This window comes from Perna viridis, chromosome 4 (assembly GCF_037379345.1).
Source record: "Perna viridis isolate PV_CMFRI_1.1 ecotype Kerala chromosome 4, ASM3737934v1, whole genome shotgun sequence".
Taxonomy (NCBI): domain Eukaryota; kingdom Metazoa; phylum Mollusca; class Bivalvia; order Mytilida; family Mytilidae; genus Perna; species Perna viridis.
The window spans coordinates 44,894,526-44,916,060 of record NC_142448.1 but is presented as its reverse complement, the minus strand read 5'-3'; the positions used below and the strand labels follow the sequence as shown (position 1 = coordinate 44,916,060).

At 33.2% G+C, this 21,535-nt stretch overlaps 1 protein-coding gene across 1 annotated transcript; it reads left to right on the top strand.

Annotated features, from left to right (window-relative positions):
- Positions 1-213: 213 nt before the first annotated feature.
- Positions 214-21,492, top strand: LOC148620237 (uncharacterized). The gene is made up of 9 exons (XM_088580950.1): positions 214-521; positions 3,447-3,536; positions 10,212-10,260; positions 11,256-11,564; positions 12,233-12,451; positions 13,156-14,017; positions 14,222-14,285; positions 15,082-15,244; positions 19,776-21,492. Exons 2-9 carry the CDS (start codon positions 3,468-3,470, stop codon positions 20,021-20,023), a joined length of 1,983 nt encoding a protein of 660 aa, XP_088437076.1. The 5' UTR covers positions 214-521; positions 3,447-3,467; the 3' UTR covers positions 20,024-21,492.
- Positions 21,493-21,535: the final 43 nt, after the last annotated feature.

Genomic DNA, 21,535 nt, shown 5'->3' with positions numbered 1-21,535 from the left:
TTGAGGTTAATTTTTTTAAATATTCTTCTAGAGTGGGTGTAATGTAGATATCTTTTGTGGTAAAATTAGCGAGAAATTAAAGTTTCAACCTAAAACCGCCTAAATCTACCTCTGACAACCCATGCTTTGCAAATTTTTGAGGGGGCACTACCGCCACGCCCCTGATTGAATCCGCCCCTGAAAAGTGGACAAGTTTTAGCCTGGATCGAATATTTTTTTTTTTATAAAATTACTGGGTTGACCCTCCTTTTTTAATTTATGGATGCATTGAACAATGCATATAGCCGTGCAATCTGTCAAGTGTGGTACTTATGAAAACGCCATCTTCATTAAGTGACGTAAATCCACTCATGGATAGACTTTTAAAGTCCCTAACCAGGATGTGTATATCGGGTATATAATTATGAATTTTTAACCTGACCTTGTTCAGGTAAATTTTGTGTATTTCTGTGTATTGAGTGAACCTCGTTGATTTTTTTGTTTGTTGTGGGAAATACGCATTACATGCAATTCTTGTATTGGTAAGTTCTTTCAATTCAATAGTTTCAAAACGTAATTCTTATGATAAAATTGTAGTACTGTATTCAATGCGAGACCCATTAAAAATATAAGTCAGCATATAGTGACCGTTCATTGGAATGCATATCCGTAAGGTATGGGGAAGTCCAATATTTTAGAAATGAAAGTCACTGAAACTTTACAAAAGCACGCGAGATTTGTAATTGATTCAAAATGCGTATATTTATATCACAATTGAAAAGATTAATAAGTTCTCGAGGTTGATATCAATTTTCAGTGTGTCCCTAAAAATTTCTGTATCATTGATGCCTTATATAAATTATTTCGTATAAGTACCCAATATTTCTGAAACCTGTAATAGCTTCTAGTGATTCGTTTTACAAACTCTATAAAATTACATGCTTTAAAACAATTATACAAAAATTAGAATTGAATTAATAAATAAACGTGTTAAGAGCACAATGTCATGTTTATATAGTCCAATTAAAATTCTGCTTCAATGCAGACAGACAGACAGACAGACAGACAATTCAAATAGAAATTCTATCAACTCATTGAAATTAATGTAGACGATATATTATACATATATCCTAAAATATTATATTGTCTCCAGTTAGAATTACTTCTAAACAAATACTCTTGATTAATCGACTATGTAATAGCAGTTCATATTGCATGAAGCATGTAAGACGAATCCTCTTTCATAAACCAAACTAGGTACTGTAAGATAATAAAATGTCTTGGAAAGGAATGGTTTTACAATTCTATACCTATAAAATTGACAATAGTACGGATTCTGAGAGGGACTTCCAAAGAGAGAAATATTATTTTGTGCACAAAAATTTGTTTGTTTGTTTGTTGGGGTTTAACGTCCGAGCAGCAATATTTCAGCTATATTCAGACGATGAACATGAAGTGGATGATAAAATGAACATGAAATGATGATGAAAAGAAAAAGGGACGGGACACAAGTACAATGGGGTAGACAAATTTTGATTGCCACTGGAAAAAGGGGGGATGGGTAAGGTCGGGCAATTTAGCCTCCTGTGGCGGAGCGCAAAGGTTCCTACTCCTATCGGATACCACAGCAGGGTTCTTTAACGTGCGAGGAACGTGGCACCTTTCCCAACACGGTGCATCACTATGGTTTGCGGTCAGGTTTTCCGTATTATAGCCTGACAACCCCAGCATGTAACACGCCAGAGGTACCCCATTCCACCACCTTGGGCACACATCCCAGTTGCTCTGTGGGCAGAGCGCCTAACCCCCGGCTAGGTTTCTGAGCACTATTTAGTCGCCTTATACGACAAGCTTAGCGCTGCTGCATGCCTATTCTTTTAACACCCGGACCTGTGCACAAAAAGAAAATATTGTAGACACAAAATAATTATTTCGCGCGCACAACATTTTTTTTTTATTTCAATAAATACATCAGTTGTAATTAAGAAGCACCCCAGCTAAGAATCATGCAAAATGTAATTAATGGGTAAAAAGCCTACATATTTTTATTTTTGATATTTTGTTTGAATTGTCATAATAAACAGAAATTAACATTCAGTTTTTCATAGAGCCCGTGTTCTCAGGAGATAAAAAATATATAGAATGCACTGTAGAATTCAAAAGTAAGGGGGATGACTTTGTAAATGACACTCAAATACAATAGAATCTATTTGATTTTCGAAGTTGCGGATTTAAATGAATAATTACACATTTCACAGCATAGACCCATAAAACAACTTAATTACAAAAATAAAAATATGTGGTCTTTTATGGGGTGTATCACATCTTTCAGATTTTGCATGATTCTTACCAAGACAGATGCAATACATCATAAGGAAACAAACCTAAGCTTATGTTAATCCATCTCCTTATCATATGACATATATATTTTATATGATGTACATGTATCTTTTTTCTTTTGTGGGTACATTTTTTCGCTGCATGTCCCCTTTCTAGGCTTTGCACATTATTATAGGTATATTAAGTCTTCAGATAAAGGTAATTCATCTGCATTTACGTTATTAGTAGTTTTTGTTTGATTTTATAATTGTTTTTATTATTAGATGTTACTTTGAAGGTGTTATTTGAAGATAATTATTAAGGGAAGAATGATAAATAATCGACTTCGAAATTGTTATTAGGTAATGGACAGTTATAAATAAACAATACAAATTAGCTTGATTAATGGGAAATAAAACAAACACTGTAAGATGCAAGGACAAAAGGGCCTGAAAAATATTCGAGTCATGAATTAGTACAACAGCGGGTTTTTACATATAAATTAGCGAGTGTTCGGACCTTTAGTATATGTACTACATTGCATTTATTGGTTGAAACACCTCTGAAACTCAAATCTTTAAAACTCATTTCGTTTTTTTACATGTATCATCATGTTAACATTTTCTTAACAGTCTCCAATTTCCACCAAAAAGGTCTTTGAAAGCTGATTAGTTCATAAAAAAACTATTTACAGGCAACTTCGGATAGGTTGATGTTGGCAAACTCAGTTACAAATGTAAAAAGTTAGTTATTTGGAAAGACAATGGTTGTAAACTCCAGTAAGTTCTTTGAAAGTTGATAATGGCAAAATTCTGACAATGAGAAGAAAATGGACATGTACATACTTCTGGTAGTGATAAGAAAGTTACAGAAGCGTATAAGTTTTATGAAGTCAAAGTTCTTATTTCGTGAACTCGTAGTTTTGAGTTTAAACTTGATTTCTAGTCAAATTTTTGATGTTTTGAAATCTTAAACTGGCGACTGTAAGTATATATAGTCATGTTGAGAGCTTACAGTTTAGAGTCATACTCTGCGTTTAAGGCTTGTATGTATAACTGCTTGCGTGATTGTATCTATGATACCCTTCGCAAGAAAAACATATAGATAAATACCAGTAGATTGATGCTAACTCTCTATTTCTCTTTCAGCAATGAATTTGACTTAACATAATGGGACTGACCAAGGATATATATAACGGGCAACATTATCACTGTGATCGAAAGGACCATTTGAAAAAGGTATAATTACATGCGTGTACTACAAATATTTACATAACGACTTCTTGTAAATCTCCGATTTTGATATTTGGTTCAGAAATATGGGGTTTTGAAAATACAGATAATCGTTAGAAATTACACTTTTGGTTGAACGACAGTTAAAAGATCAGTTCATTCAATCATGATTCTCAAATGCTGATAACTTTTCAAGAGGCGAATTTTATTTTGAATTCAAAAAAAATTTAAGTTGGAATCATACTTGTTAAAACTTAAAGTAGGTGAAAGGCACCAAATCGCCAAACTGAGATGCTCCAATTTAAAAATACCATTTGTAACAGGTAGATGGTCTAAAATACCAAAGGTAAAAGAATATGTCATCTTTGTGGGCAGGGAATCGGAAATGAATTCCATTATTTCTTTCCGTGTAAGCATGAAAAGATTAAAGAAATTCGAGATAAATATTTACCAAATTACTATACTATAAATTCGCAGATGTATAAATTAAAAAGGCTTCTTGAATTTTGTCATAAAGAACTGTACATTAATTTGGCATCATTTATTAGAAATCTTGCTAAATTGCTGTGAAAACCAACCTTTCATTCGTTAGATACTTTATATCTTGATAATGTGTTGTGCATTATTTTTATGTTTTGTAATCATGGTATGTATTATTGTGTGATTTGTGTAATATGATAGTGTCCTCTAAGACTTGTACACCTTTTGTGTCTGAGGTTATCAAGGCTAAAAACCACTAATTCCACTTCCCATAGGCTTCTATGCTAATTTCACAATATTCAATGGCTTCTCTGGACTTTACCTTAACTTTAACCTGCAGATGACTATATATCAGCATGATTCTACATATGTCAGCTCACAATCCTCAGAATGGCATGTGGGTTTAGGTTACAGACCACCAATTCAACCAATGAGCATTTGGAACGTACGCAAAAATAGTCCTACGCAGAAATTACCCCTGTTCCTCATAGTGCTGTGAAAAAAGTTCTCATCTTATTTAAAAAATTTAAACGGTTTCTGAAAGGAAAAACATTTCTGTACATTTTATAGGTGCATTTTGCTTCTTGTGATGTGAAGCCTAATCTCCATAATGATTTTTAAGTATACCCCTATCTTGTGAAAACACTGGGATTTCCCATGCTATTTATAGACCCTTCACTTCCGGTGACCAGTACTGCACTGCAAGTCTGCTAACCCCACATGCCATTCTGAGGATTGTGAGCTGACATATGTAGAATCATGCTGATATATAGTCCTCTGCAGGTTAAAGTTAAGGTAAAGTCCAGAGAAGCCATTGAATATTGTGAAATTAGCATAGAAGCCTATGGAAAGTGGAATTAGTGGTTTTTAGCCTTAAGTTGAAGCCATGGCAAAATGAAAAGTTTCTTGAAATAGCTTTAAACTACTTGAAGATCTTGTTAACTTTGCCATGAGAGGAATACACTACAAAAATCCTTCAAAATATGCATTTTTTTAAGTTATAGGTCCAAATTATGGAAAATTTGTCTTTTTGGCTGATTTTTATGTCCTATCTTGTAAAAAGTGTAGAAAATTTAGTAAAAATATCAAATATTAAATTTTGAGGGCTATATTTACTTAAATACGGTGGTAATAAGCACTTGAAATCAAGTTTTGTGTAGATTTGAGCAAAAATTAGGTTAGAAATGAGGAAAAACTCACTTTCATTACTGCGGTTAAGGCCATATCAGCATTCCCCTATGGCAACATGGAAAATCCATTATTGAGTACTTTTTTTGCTTTAGGTGCCCTTTACTGGTCATGTTTTAATGTGAAAACACTGTATTTACAAATTTAAAGCCAAATATATCACCTTTTGTGAAAATTTAAAGATTTAGGATTTTTGACATGTGATCAAGAAAAAGGGGGAGGCATGTCAGAAATAAATTTTTAAAAATAGACCAATTTCTCAGAAAATGATTACTTTTAAAACTATTTCTTCATTAATATTGTTAAAAAACAAGTTGTGATTGATACTTTTTATTTGAAAAGTCAGAAAAAGTTCTTTGCAAATATTTAATGCATTTCAGTATGGTAGAATATTGTCACTTTTTTGCTCGCACAACTTGGTTACCCTATATTTAAAAATCAAATATTTAAAAAAGTGCTTGTTACATTTCACTGAAACTTTGCAAATGCATTCAGTATGTGTGTAGGAAGATACCTGTATAGTTATTTATTTTTTCTAAGACAAAAAGTGACTCTTTAGGTTACAGACCACCAATTCAACCAATGAGCATTTGGAACGTACGCAAAAATAGTCCTACGCAGAAATTACCCCTGTTCCTCATAGTGCTGTGAAAAAAGTTCTCATCTTATTTAAAAAATTTAAACGGTTTCTGAAAGGAAAAACATTTCTGTACATTTTATAGGTGCATTTTGCTTCTTGTGATGTGAAGCCTAATCTCCATAATGATTTTTAAGTATACCCCTATCTTGTGAAAACACTGGGATTTCCCATGCTATTTATAGACCCTTCACTTCCGGTGACCAGTACTGCACTGCAAGTCTGCTAACCCCACATGCCATTCTGAGGATTGTGAGCTGACATATGTAGAATCATGCTGATATATAGTCCTCTGCAGGTTAAAGTTAAGGTAAAGTCCAGAGAAGCCATTGAATATTGTGAAATTAGCATAGAAGCCTATGGAAAGTGGAATTAGTGGTTTTTAGCCGTTAGCAGACTTGCAGTGCAGTACTGGTCACCGGAAGTGAAGGGTCTATAAATAGCATGGGAAATCCAAGTGTTTTCACAAGATAGGGGTATATTTAAAAATCATTATGGAGATTAGGCTTCACATCACAAGAAGCAAAATGCACCTATAAAATGTACAGAAATGTTTTTCCTTTCAGAAACTGTTTCAATTTTTTAAATAAGATGAGAACCTTTTTCACAGCACTATGAGGAACAGGGGTAATTTCTGCGTAGGACTATTTTTGCGTACGTTCCAAATGCTCATTGGTTGAATTGGTGGTCTGTAACCTCAATAAAGTTGTCTTGTCTTGTCTTGTCTTGTAATCTTTGAATCTAAAATTGTATGATATTCTAAATATCAAAAGATCTTTGTTTAATATAGCTCAATTAAATGTTCTTTAAATAAAGTGTAGTTGACCGTGACGGATCCAGAAAGAAAAGGGAGCGTTCCTGCAGTTGGACAAAATTGTTAAAAAAGAGAGCTGATTCTTGTTATCCTCTGTAAGATTGATTATTTTAATTTCAAATTTAAGGTTTTGTACCATTATTCCTAATTTCCCAATTTACAAAGAAATGAAATTGAGCATATTTTCAATTAACATGATGTTTAAGTTTCGATAAAAATAAAAAAAATTATGTAACTGGCGTGTGACTGGTTATATTATCTGTCTTTGTGGAGTAAGGTCTTGGACGGACTTTCAATCCCAAACATTGTAGGAGTAGCAGTGTTATTTGCTCCATATAATATATGTTCCTTTAGTAACTTTATTATAAAAACCAATTGCGTAGACATCTTTTATTCCGTTAAGAGCACCTTTGATATCCCATAATATTTCTTCTATTTGAATCAGTTGTTATTGGTAACTACTGTTCCGTGACATATGTGCCGTCCACAAAAAGATTTCAAAGCTCAATCGTCATACAATCGTTCAATAGTCTCGAGTGTGAATTGTACATGTTAATTTAAATACAATTGGAATTTCCTATTTAGTTACCAAGTGTCTTACCTATAATTATCAAGCGTGCGATAGGCATGGAACTAACATCTTACATGTATTGGACGGACAATTGTCATTCAGTCGAAGTAAATGTGCCCGCAATTCATCTTTTTATTGTTTTGTATTACCAAGATTATTGTAGGTTATACTGTTATTGGCCTGGTTTATCAAGGTTCCTGTAGGTTATACTGTTATTACTGACCTGGTCTAACAAGATTCCTGTAGGTTATACTTTTATTATTGACCTAGTCTACCAAGGTTCTAGAAACGATAACGTAACCTTCCCTACACTAAGCTCCATGGTTACGTTATCGTATCTACTAAGTTTCCATTAGGTTATACTGTTACTGACCTGTACTACCGAGATGTATATAACTGCAGGTTATACTGCTATTGCCCTTGTCTACCAAGATTCCTGTAAGTTATACTGTTATTGGCCTGTTCTATCGAGGTTACTGATGGATAAACTGTTATTGCCCTGGTCTACTAAGATTCCTGTATGTTATACTATTATTAACCTGTTCGACCAAGATGACTGCCAGTTATATTGTTATTGGCCTGTTCTACCAAGGTTACTTTAGGTTATACTGTTATTGGCTTGTTCTACCAAGGTTACTTTAGGTTATACTGTTATTGGCTTGTTCTACCGAGATGACAGCTAGTTATACTGTTATTGACCTGTTCTACCGAGGTAACTGCTAGTTATACTATTATTGTCCTGTTCTACTGAGGTAACTGCAAGTTGGCCTCTTCGTCCAAGGTTTCTGTAGGTTATACTCAATAGCCTGGTCTCCCGAGGTGCTAGCAGGTTATACCGTCATTTGACTGTTCTACCGAGAAGCATGCAGGTTATACTTAAAAAGTTCCGTTCATCCATACTTCTACAAATAGCACCAAGTCATAATATTGATTACCATCAACTTCTCGCACGTTAGGAGCAGTGCGAGACCTGCAAATTCTCACAAGCCCATTGAAAACAAGTAATATCTTTCAAAAAAGATTTTGTTCTAGTGAGCAATTTCAATTTTCCATACAGTTTTTTTTTTCAAACGCCACTACGTTTTCAGTATTTGGCCAATCGGGATCAGAATTGCAATCAGGTGACTTGCGTTTCGATAGAAGAGCGTCCTTAAGGTCATAGGGTAAAAAGCGAAATTATGCCAACTGCGTCGGAAAAATGGCAAATGTTGGTTTCCGCTGTCAGTTTTGGCTTTTGTCTGACGTTAAAGAAGTGCACTAATATCTATTAGTTGTAAATGAGTAGCGAATGCAAGTTACCATGCTCATAGAAGTAGTCGAAAGCTTGATAAATGTGAAAGCAAATTTCGCTCTTAAGTTAAGATACAGTACAAAAATTAACCTAGAAGCTATGAAAAGGGGCAAATCTCATTGTGCTTACTAAAGTTTAAAAGTAGTAGGCTACATATCTGAATTGATCGTTTCCTCTAATTCAAGTTCATTAATCTAGGGTTATGAGAATTTTTTTCAAGAGCATTTCAAGCTTTCGTTATAAAATAAAACATAAATTTGTATTGTTTTCATGAGGAATACCCTATGATATCCTCGGCTTTGGGGAACGGATCCAGATATGTTCTTAAGACATTGGACTCACCCTACGCGAATAAAGCCCTTGTTTTGTGTTGTTTTTGTTTCTTTGACGCGGCCGATATATAGCCGATTTTTTACCCTTTGACTTTAAAGATGCTCTTCAATGGAAATACAAATTATATATCTGTTTCCGGATTTGCCAAATCAAAATTGATAACTTTGTGGCATTTGAAAACTGTATCGAAAATTGAAATCGCGCTCTATTTGTCATTATTTTATGATGAAATGCAGAAAATGATAAAAATAATAATAAAACAAACTTTTACTGCATCGTCTATCTTAAAAATAGTAATTGTTTTTCGTATAAAAGTTTTCTTTGAATGACTTCATCTACAGTTAGTACACATCGCAATTTTCTGGGGGAAAAAAGTGTGGACAAAATATAACAATACATTTGTAAGTTATGTACTAGAATTACATCTTGGTGATGATTGTATAATAGGAAATAAGATATATAAGTCTTCCCGTTTGTTGTGAAAGTAGGCACGGAAAGGATAAAAGGATAACCTTGTTTTATCAAAATATTTTATTTTGCCGTAACAATATTTTATAATCCATACCCAGTAAGGGTTTTAAAAGTAAATATTTAATAAAACATACTAATAACAGAATTAATACATGTACCTCCAATACTACTCAAAAGTTCATTATGAATGAAAGCTACTTCTCGAGCCCATTTTCGTATATTATTTTTATTAAAACTCTTACTTTAAATTTACGAAAATAGAAAGTAATTATACCCTGTAGTTATGTAACCAAACACTTCCTGAATCGAAATGACATTTTAAAGCGATTTTTTACTAGTTGAGCTCATTTTTTTATTTGATTGATATTTTCTGGATATTTTTCTACATAAAAATCAGACACAAATACTAGTAGATAAAATACTTCATGGGTAGGGCGAAAAAGTAGCATTTGCGAGTAGGCTGTAGCTTGGTATTTTATCTACTTGTTCAAATGTTGCATTTCTAGCATTGTATCCATGAGCCCCGGGCTATTGCTAAACTAGGAAATCAGCGGTGACGTACACATTGGTTTTGATAATAGATTGATTGATGATCTTTTGGTTTAATAGATATTTACGAAAGAATTAATTTAGATATTAAACAGTTATGACCAATGAAAATAATACCAAGTATTTAATCATACAACTTTTTTTTTCTAAAGGAAAACTTTTTTTATAATTATTTTTTTTTAATATCCAACTGCTAAGGGGACATTTGCTTAATATTATTCATGCACTATTTATAGATATAAAGATATTACGTGAAACTAGCAAAAATAAGAAATATGTAAACATTCCATTAGGATAAAAAAATGTTATCAGACATCAATTGCTAGACATTTATTTATGTATTTAAGGAGAAGGTATCACTGCAGAGCTACAATGATAATCAGAGGGAGAAATTGTGTAAGTATTTGTTACAAATATTTACTAAGCTAAATTAAATCCAGTTACTATAATTTAGTGATACATGAATCTGTGTTAAGCTTCCAGGAAGGCAATACAAACCATACCAACTCCGAAACAGCGTCTGACGTTAGAAATTCATTCTATATACGTGTACTTGTTCATGTTGAGTGTACAGTCGCAAATTACAAAAATAACGGAGAAATAACTTTAAAATACAGTAAAACATGTCAACTAATTTCCTTTTAAACTGCAGAATTTGTTAATTTTAGACGAGGGTTTAGTCAGGTTCAAAAATACAATCAAACTGACAACGAATGATTTAAAACTGTTTGGTTTTGACAGGTTTCCCGCGGTTTGTTTAGAAATCGTTTTACATAGGCTTCACTATAGTTGGCTTATGGAATGTAGGTTGTTCATGTGTTGTTTATGTATAAAGTGTCAGTCTCTGTAAGAACCAGGCAGTGGGTGAAAAAAATACCGCCATTTTGAAAATGCTATTTGACTATTTGCACCATCAGAATAAAGGAAAAAAAGATTTTCCATATCATTTTGGTAAATTGAGTTATAATTGATTTGAAATGCAATGGAAATAAACTTTCCAAGGGCAGATAACTCTTGTCAAAAAACTCATTTTTCTAACATTGTATGGATAATTTTCTGAATAAATCCAGGTGAGTAATGCGGAAATAAAATAGTGGTTTTCTCAAATACAGAAATCATTCCCGAGTGGAATTTTATTTTCAGATCGGTGGGGTTTTGACATGCATGTTCATGATTATTCCATTTTGCCCGATTCTGACAAAGACTTACGCGTAACTACTACAATTATGACCCCACGAACACATTGGCACAAAAATAAACAAACAAGTTACATCCATATATGTTAAGTAATGTGATGACATTCCTTTGAAGTTTACAAGGAATCGTGGTCAGTAGTGTGTTTAAAAGCAATGCTAGCAAATTCTATAAAATCTTTTATTTAATTTTTGTAGATATTTTCAAAGTTGGTAATCAATCAAGAACATTCAAAGATGAGGAGTTCTGTTTCTTTGATCTAGAAGAACTTGAATTTAGGATCGTTGAGCCGAAATCAAAGAAAGGCTTAATTTGTTTAGCACCAAAAATTTCTGAAGAAAATCTACAGAACTTTTTATGCCTAACAATTGTGATTTATAAAGTCCAAGATGGCCAAACTCCTTGTATGTATCAGGGATCAAATAGAATAAAACTGTTTGAAAAGGTTAAACCAGGGACAAAATGTGCTCTTCGACAACTTGGAAATAATTTGAAGAACAAGTTCGGTAAGTAGTGTCAAAACTTCTAATATATGACAAAGTGAGTAACTTGTTTTAAAAAATGTATGAAATGCATTTGGGAGAAGTACAAGATAAGTTCTTAATATCTTGTACTATGATATTCTGATGCTCCTGTGTGTCCACTCTTGCGTTCTGGTTACAGAACACTAATGCCACTTCCCATAGGCTTTAATGTTAATGTTATGGAATTTCTTCCTTAAGTTTAACTCGAAGAGGATGTATAATTCTAAGCTTAACGCAGATTCACTTTTACAATTTTGATGTGCGTTTTTTTTTCTATGGTTACATTCATGTTCATGTAACACAAGTGCATTAAAATTTGTGTGGGACTTTTTTTGCTTAGTACGTTCTAAAAGCTAATTGGCTGAATTAGTGTTCATGGGCCATTGCGACCAGGATTTTTTTTTTTATCTTAGTTTTAAATAGAGGACAATCTTGGCATACATGCAGCACTGAAAGCATTAAATTTCAGACAAACATGTCAGAGAACACATATTACAATACACATTTGGAAACAAAATGATTTTAAGGTATTTTGGTGATAAAAAAAATTCTAGTCTCAAGGACCTACGTTAATGGTGTGGTAACCAATTTCTCGTTTTCGGCTGGGAGTGTATTTTGTTATTCCGACGTTTCCATTTTTTTTTCTTCAGGTTCAGCAATTAAGCAGTGGTTCATGTACAGTATAGGAGGCAATAACAATGAACAACCAGTTCGTGTTGTACTACGAAAACAAAACTTTTCCATATTAGATCACCAACTCATTGTATTACATTATCATTCACTTCAAAGCTTAGAATTCCAAGAATTCCTCATCAATCCATGTAATGGAATAATCAACATGAGCATAACTGAAGCCAGTGAAACAGCGGGTGAGGTTATTAAAGTGAAAGTATTGTCCATGTATTCCGCTTGAAAGCATGCACTTTACAAAACAAATATCAGTATGACTGTTTAAGAATGTTTTTTTTTGTTCCGCATATGTTCAACATCTTAAAAAGAATAATATTACAAAAGAAACTCTTATTTCTACCATACGTGTGTAATGAATATTCTACAAAATGTCAAAACTGTACTCAAAAACTAGGGAAGAAGATGGCCAAAAGAGCCATGAACTCCACAGCGGTACAGAGGACAGACAGGAATAAATAAATAAATATTTTCGGAGTCAAAGCCATGGGGCATTATAAACAACTACAGAAATTTCAGAATCAAATGTGCACACATTTTTCCTACTGATACTGAAAAAAATGAAATGATATGTTCTGAAAATACAAATCTAACATAATCAAATATTGAGATGCCAATCTTTATAGAATGTCAAACATGAAATCTAATCGATTATTATCATGCAAACACTAGAAAAGTAACCGATTGGATACAAACAAACATGTCCATTTGATTACGCCGAAATGTACAATAAGAATTTCAACAACAACAAAAAAAAAATAGCTAAAACACTGAGAATGAAAGTTAGTTATCCCCTTCTTATGGCCCTAGTATAATAGTCACCACTCATCTTGGTGTCAAGAACCCAGCTTTGCTGGAAAAAAAACATTTGGTGTGTCTGTTGTAGGTTCTCAGCAAATGGATCAGATAAACCTAAGGTACTCATTATCAGCGGGCAATGTCGCGTACGATTTTAGAAGACAATTGTGTGATAATTTACACGAAATTCACTTTGCGAACCAAAATGAAATGAATTTCAACGAAGCAGATCCACGAGTTGTAGATTGGATTTTACACCTTAGATCAATAAATTCTGACGATTCTTTTCATTTCCATCGTTACGAAAATGATACACCTCCATGCTTCCACGACCACTTAGACATATCATCCAATGTTTCACCACGATCCAATGAGACGGAAAAGGATGTGGAATCTACCAGTAATGGCGACTCTGTGCCTTCAAGTCCTCCGACCCCTCATAGATTTCCGGTTGAAGATTCGTGGGAAACGGAAAACCCCCCTCCAGCCCCTCATAGAAATTCAATCAAATTTTCAACATACTCGTCACTTTCTATTGCATCTAAACATAAGGAGGCTACCGAAGGAACATGGTCATGGCCCGATGGCGAGAGTTGTGTATCGGCAAAACCTATGTGCTGTGCTTCAAAACTACCTAAGAATCATTTATTAAGAGCGGAAAGTATCATGGAAATATCAAAGTGCGAATGGCAAAGTAACTCGTGCAATAACTCAGATACTCAGAAAGGCAACAATGCCTGTTACGATGATAGTGACTACAGGACAATTTATTACAAAAACCTTGGATGGATCAAATATAATATAAAGAGGGTCGATATGAAACGACGCATACAGCGACAGAGGCATATGAAGGCACATCTGCCAGATGTTGACTTCGAGGTGGTAAGCAAACATGAAAATTGGTGGGACAACAAATACAAGCAATGCGACGAGGATGAAGCATTCCAAAGGTTAGTAATTATTTCACAGAATGACTAGATCTAAAAACGTCAAATTATTTGCATAGTGAAATTTTAATCTTGGTTGTAAAGATGGAACTTCATACGAAACAATGGGTCTGCTCATGTAAGCGATGAAACGACCAAAGTTAAAAGAAAGCGAAATTTAATTAGATTGAAGAAATAGTGAAAGTGCGTATTTTTTTCATTTTATAGGATCTATGCGAGGAAGATATTAAACAAACCATGCCTGAGTACGACAGACTACTGGAATGGTGACGTAAGTTGTTACACGTAATATGGTTGTAAAAACCAAGTGGTGGACCTAGGGGATTCCGGGTTTGTTTGAATATTTACATTTTGTTAATTACGGGCATTTTTTGGGGGGTAAATTTTATTGAGCAATTAGCCTGAAACCCCTATTTAACTGGTACACCATATCTAGATTCGCTGCTATAATAAGAGAGTAAAAAGTTTAATAAGTCCAAGTGTTGTCTTGACAGTTTAAAAAAAAAGAATTGTACCTCATTAATTGTAACTTCATCTCACGCAATTCAACGGGCAAAGATGTACTAAAACCAACTTTTGAGTTTATAATTGAATAATCCTAGGTCAATTTCTCATTGTAAGCTATAACTCAATTAAAACGAGTTTTTATCTAATAAGGTTTAACACTTGTTCTTTTCAACATTTCTTGGCATTGTCCCTCAACGTCCAGGGGCGGATCCAGGATTTCAGATTAAGTTGCGCACAGTTAAAATTTCGCCGAAAATTTTTTTTAGGTTTTTTGGGGTTAAATTTTCTTCTAGAGTGGGTGCAATGTAGATATCTTTTGTGGTAAAATTAGCGAGAAATTACTGTTTCAACCTAAAACCGCCTAAATCTACCCCTGACAACCCATGCTTTGCAAATTTTAGGGGGGGGGCGCACACCTGCCATGCCCCCGCCTGAATCCGCCCCTGACATCGATACTTACTGATAGACAGACAAGAAGAACATTAAATTTTATTACATAACTTGACCAAAGACACAATAGAAATCATCCAAACTTTTGATATACACCTCTTTCTTTCCAGTTGTGTATAACTGTCCAGCTTATGATGGAGAAGAAGAGTCCGAGAATTCTTCCAGATTTGGATTTGTCTTGGTCCCAGCTTCTAGCTGTTATCATACACTTAAGTGTCGACCTTCATCCTGCCTTTATGAGGAAGGACTGGAGAGATTTAGCCGAAATTTTAGGTATGAAGAGACGTTTTATACTTACAAAATATGTGAACACCTCTTAAAAACAATGTATGTTTATCTGATTGCATATCTCTACATCTATATGACTGTTCCTTGATCAAGAATTCAAAACCAATCGTCATATACAAACTCTTGTAAGCACCCCAACAATGTCCCGACATTTTGAAAATCGTCTAGATTAATTGTTAATAATTTATCATAGCTTCCTCTTGTCATTCAAGGATATTGGCATACATGTAATTAAATACTATGCACCAATTCATGGAGTCAAAAGTTCTCCAAATCTATGCTGGTTAAGTTAGTGTAAATTTCTGGAAGTTTGCAACATTTTTGTGCAAATTGATGGACTCAGTCTGATTGGACGTTAATTCGGTCTATCAGATTTACTAATTGTGTGCTCTTGCTTTCAATAAAAAAACATTTTCAAAGCACATTATAATAGGGGACAAAAAGAAAAACTAGCACTCTCATTTCCTGAAGAAAGTAGTTAAATCCCTATCATTGATTGTTTAATGTAGTATTGTAAAGCGGTGTATATAGGGGTGCATGAATTTTCAAAAAACGGTCCGTGAAAATAGAAATTGTTACTTTTGAATGATTATTGAATTTCTTATTGGATTATGTATAAGACACATGAAGTACCGGTCCACATAAAATTCACACACTGCCTATGGTAAAGTGATTCATGGTGAAGAAACATCCATCAAACAAACGATGCTTTTTCAGTCAACATATGCTATACAGATGCGATCACTTCTAACCTCTTTTAAATTCTGTTAGAATCTGCCAGGATTTCTGTTCTACGACAGCAGATAGAACAGAAATCCTGACAGATCCTGACAGGGTCTGACAGAGGCTTACCTGGGTCAGGACACATTTTGCTCTATTCCTTGACAGATCCTGACAGAAACTGTCCTGGGTCGTGACAAAGGAAATACGAAAAGCTGTTCTAAACTGTCATACCCCTGGACAGTTCCTGACACTAAATCTTTTTTATTCTGTGTGACGTAATTTAGAACAGGGAGTCCGCGATTAATAAATGAACTGTGTGACTAATGTAAATAACCTAACCCGATTAGGAAAAATATCTTGATTTCCAAATTTACATTGAATTTCCAATTATATATAGAGAGCTCGTCATGATCATTATCCCACTATCACTCGATCGTTGTACGTTCATGTTCAAATTTTCGTCGATCACGGTCCAGTCACTCATCGTTCAAAAATCAACATTGTTTACATGTATAATTTGTTTACATTCTGTCATACACATGTGATATCAATTAAATTAAATTATTTAAATATAAAATTAAAGGTCTTTGGTTCCGTTTTAAGTGTAAAAATGGTAACCGATAACTTTCAGATGTTTGGTAATTCTCACGAAGTTCAAGACTGACAGAGTACTTTTTGAGTGAAAGCTACTTTTAACGAAATAAGGGTCACAAATCATTCTAACAAAATGTTAAAATTGACAATTTTAGCAGTTAATGGGTGACTGATACCTAAATATTTCGGTCAAAATTCTCCAAAATGCCACTTATATCAACGAATATGAGTGTGAACACTTCCAATTTACCTATATGGTTTTATATGTGGAAAATGTAGAAATCATTATGTTAGTTTCATATAAGTGATTGTGACACCTCTATTTAAGTAAAAATTCTAAAAATTCTGCAAAATGTATGAGTGTGAGCAGTTTTAATTTTCATAATGGTCTAAAACTATTTACTAAAATGCCTATTTTTTTTCAATATAACTATCATGTGGGTGTCTGTGACACGTATATTTCTGACAAAATTCTTCAAAATTGCCATATTCAAGCATATGTATGAGTGCTTTTATACTGCTTTGTTGGGTAGATAGCAGTAGGGGATGCTCGGTAGAGTCTTTCTATGAATGAGACCACACAACAGAAATGACAGATGATCAAATTAAACAGATAAAAACAATTCATACCAGTAAATAACTAATCGATATAATATAAAATAACATGTAATGAAAAGTGTCACTGAATTATAAATTGTCTCATGTACTGATAGAACTTTATGTTCGAGCATAAAATTATTGAATTATTGTTTTCTTAAGGACAAAATGAACACTGTCATAATGAAATATATGCATAGGAACTTAATTGAATTAAAATAAGATGAACACTCTCAACACATGCGAATAATCAATAGAGAAAATAAAACACATACCTACAATGTATCATAATATTCGAAAAAGAGAAAAACATATAAATTCAATTCTTTCAATAAGAAAACGTGTGATCTGGGAAGAGACAGATGCAACGTATTAAAACTTAATTCAGAAGAGACATTTTGTCATTAAAAGTTTAACTTAAATGTTTTACTCCAAAAATCAGAAAACATCTATTTACATGCACAAGGCCTACGTGGGGACACTATCAAGGGATCCTAATGCATCGAAAATGAATCGAAAGAAATGGTATAAATATGAAAGGGAAAGCTAATCATTCTTAAAACATATTTTCAAGTTACGCCTTACAGCATTTGACATTCTCTTGTCTTTGTTTTGGGTAAATTTTACCATAAATACATTTGACAATTTTGTCCCAGGGCCTGAAAAAGCTTCATGAATTAACTCCCTTTAATTATGTAAAATAAGTCTTTCGATTTCCGATATAAGATTAAAAAAAATGAAATTGAATAAATTGAAAACAATAAACAAAACCAAATCGTAATTATTTACATACCAACAAAAAGAAATAAAATAATCGTAATTAACTCTACAGGATCTTTAAAATACGAAGCTTTTTTTGTTACGGCTTAAATAATAAAAGGGATGTTTCTTGAAAATATAAATGTTAGAATAATTAAAAATTTAAAATGAAGCATCTATAGATAAAAAAAAAATAAAATTGTTTAAGTACATAAAGTAAGTAATTTAACATACCTGAAATATATTAATATCAAAACTAAGATAAAGTTTTAATAATTTAATTTGTTCCTGATGCACACATACAGATGATGCGGCATCGAGCGAACATCGTTATTTATACAGGATTAGCAATTAAAATTTATTAACCAATAAAATCAAATTTTTTACAAATTTTGGAAAATGGTCAGTTGTCAATCAAAAATCTTGATCAATAATATAGGACGTTTCATATTATCATAGAGTGATTTTTGTATATTTTTGTAAATAATACTTTTCAACAAAAATAGATAAAAATCACTCTATGATAGTGCCCACACTTTTAATTTCTATGATGGTCTAAAATTAATGACTAAAATGCTACATTTTTCAATGTCATATTCTTGCAAAATGTATGAGTGCGAGCACTTTTAATTTCCATGAGGGTCTAATATTAATGACTGAAATGCTCAAATTTTCAATATAACTATTATGTGGTGGCTGCGACACATTAGTTTGAGTCAACATTCTTTGCAAATGTCATATTCTTGCAAAATGTATGAGTACGAGCACTTTCAATTGCCAAGAGATTTTAAAATTATTAACTAAAATGCTATTTTTTTTTGTAATATAACTACCAAGTGGGTGATTGCGACTTATATATTTCAGTCAAAATTCTTCAAAAAGGTATATATACATGTACATAAGTCAAAATGCTTCATAAATGTCATATTCTTTCAAAGTGTATGAGTGTGAACACTTTAAAGTTCCATAAGGCCGAAAATTTCTGTATTAACTGTTTAAAATTGTATAAGTACTCTGTATCATACCGGTGTCTAGATCTACAACCAAAAGAATTCAGTCCAATATCTTTAAAGTCAGGGGCGTAGCATGTACGGTAGGCAATAATTTGTGTTGGTACTGCATGCCATACATAAAAGTCGGTTAAAAAATAACAAAAAATCAAGTTTATACATAGCAAGACTTCTTTCCCGTCATACGAATCGGGTTTCGGGTGCTACGGCTTTTTTTTGGAATCACGTACATGTACTGTATGTAATTCTGTCGGAGAAGTATTCTCGAGCTAATGACTGTCAGAATCTGTCAGGAACTCTTCTAATCTACATATCTGTTCTACCTAGAACAGTTCCTGACAGGAGGGTGTCAGGACCCATGACAGATTATGACAGAGCTTGTCCAAAGTCCTGACAGACCCTGACAGTGTGTGTCGCATGTCAGAACAGTTTCTGACAGTTTAGAACTGTTCTATGACAGCGAATCATGACGGGATCGAAGAGATGTTAGAAGTGATCGCAACTGTACTTTCACATAACAACAATATTTTCTGCAATCAGAACTGCACTAATAAGAAAATCATACATTCATCTCCCACTGAAATCAACCAATTGAAGCCAAACCAAGAACGAAAGTGCAAATTTCATGTACAATCTACAGTATATGATTTTTATTTCAAATGCGCAACAACCAAATGAAAAACTAAGACTTGTTATGTGCTCAGTAACTTTTCTGAATTAGAAATAAAACTGACTTTTGGTGTATTTTAGCATGCATGAACCCCCTTCTGTCTGATTTTTAGAAAGACTTCTTGGTTCTAGCCCTTCAATATGATCTTCATTATATATTTTAGGTTTGGTTGTTAGAGATATTGAAATAATACAATATTTCTGCTTTACACAAAGAGAATGGCCAGCCAGAGTTGTGTTATGCCATTGGAAGTTGTTAAAGGACAAAGGAAGACAAGTGCCATGCTTTAATTTTTACAATCTACGACTGATGATGCAGGAAATAGGACGCAACGACATTCTAAAGATCGTAGATTACTCAGACACGAACTGTTATGAAGATAACGATGACAATTTTTGTACACATTTATGAGTTGTTTGCAAAACTGAATCTAAGAGAGCAGCTTTGGTGTTAAAGGTCAAATTTTTAAGTTTTGAAGCAGAACTATTGTTAACTTTGGTCCTCAGACAAAATGTCTAATGCTGAAGCGAACCCAGGGGTGCGGGGTTTGAGCCCTTTTTAAATTTTTTTTTAAATCAAGACACAACCTGGAAGGCCTTTTTTTAGCTCACCCGGCCCCTGTTGCCATGACTTGGCGTCCATTGTCGTCAACAATTTTTCAAAACTATTCTTCTCTGACACTACTTGACAAATTAGAACCAAACTTGGTATGAGTGTTCCTTAGGGTGTTCTGCACAGAACTTTTGTTGGATTTTTGATCAGTGGAAAAACATGGCGGTCGTTACTAAAATAGAACAGAAGGTTTAGACAGAAAATTTTCGCATATATCTCCAAAACCGACAGGTTTAGCTAAATCCTGAAAATTTTATCCCTAGAAAGTACTGGACTGCTTATAATAGAATTGATATGATTGTTTCTTAGGTATGAGCATTAAGAATTTTATCCAAGACAAAACATGGCCGCTTTTACAAAAGTATAATATTGCTTATCGAGCTAGGTAAGCGATTCAGGCTTTTTTTTTTTATATAAATCTCTGGATGCGCCCTGTAATGTGTGGAAAGTCTGAATGAAAAGTTCAATTGAAACAAACAAGATAACTTAGAGAAATTTCATCACGCTACCAATTGGAACTGTGTTGTAATTTCTTGCTACAATTTATGTATTTTTAAGATTCTTTTACAGATAATCTCATTGTAAATAAAGACTAAATAGTCAACAGTGGAGGGTGTATTACTAACCACTTTAAATTATTGTTATCACAATTCTCTTTTGTTGTAAATATCATGTTCTGATGTTCAACTAGTCGGTAAGATTTTTTAATCTGAAATGTATGTACTTCTGTATATTTGTATATATAACAGCCTCAAAGTTAAGAAATTTCAAAACAAGAATTTTTCCCACAGGAAAAATATTTTCCTTGTCCCGGCGACTTTTATATATTCTAATGAAATGTTAATTAAATATTTAGTAAATGGAGCGTGATTGTTGCAAATTTTAGGTCTTAATATTGGTTGAAAACGACCATAGTTTACTTTGGTACCGAATTTTAATTGTTTGCAAAGTTGGTGGTTTTCATTTTATGCATCGTATTTTTAAAATTTAGCGTTTGTGCTATATGTTGAGTCTGAACTTAATCATGTCAAGGTTAATATATGTTCATTAGTTTAACATATACATGAACAATAATTCTAAGCCTCGTGTTCATACACGTTACACATGTATTTATATTTTATAGATAAGCTTAACTCTCAGTTCTCTTGCTTGCATAAAACACAAGCATATTATTCGTGTTAACATGTATTTTAGCAGTGTTTGACCAGTGTAAGATCTTTGTTAAATTATTTGTTGATATTTGTTAATAAAATGGCAGCTAAGTACCATTAGACTTACGTTTTGTCAAAATCGGTATATTCAAAGAACGAT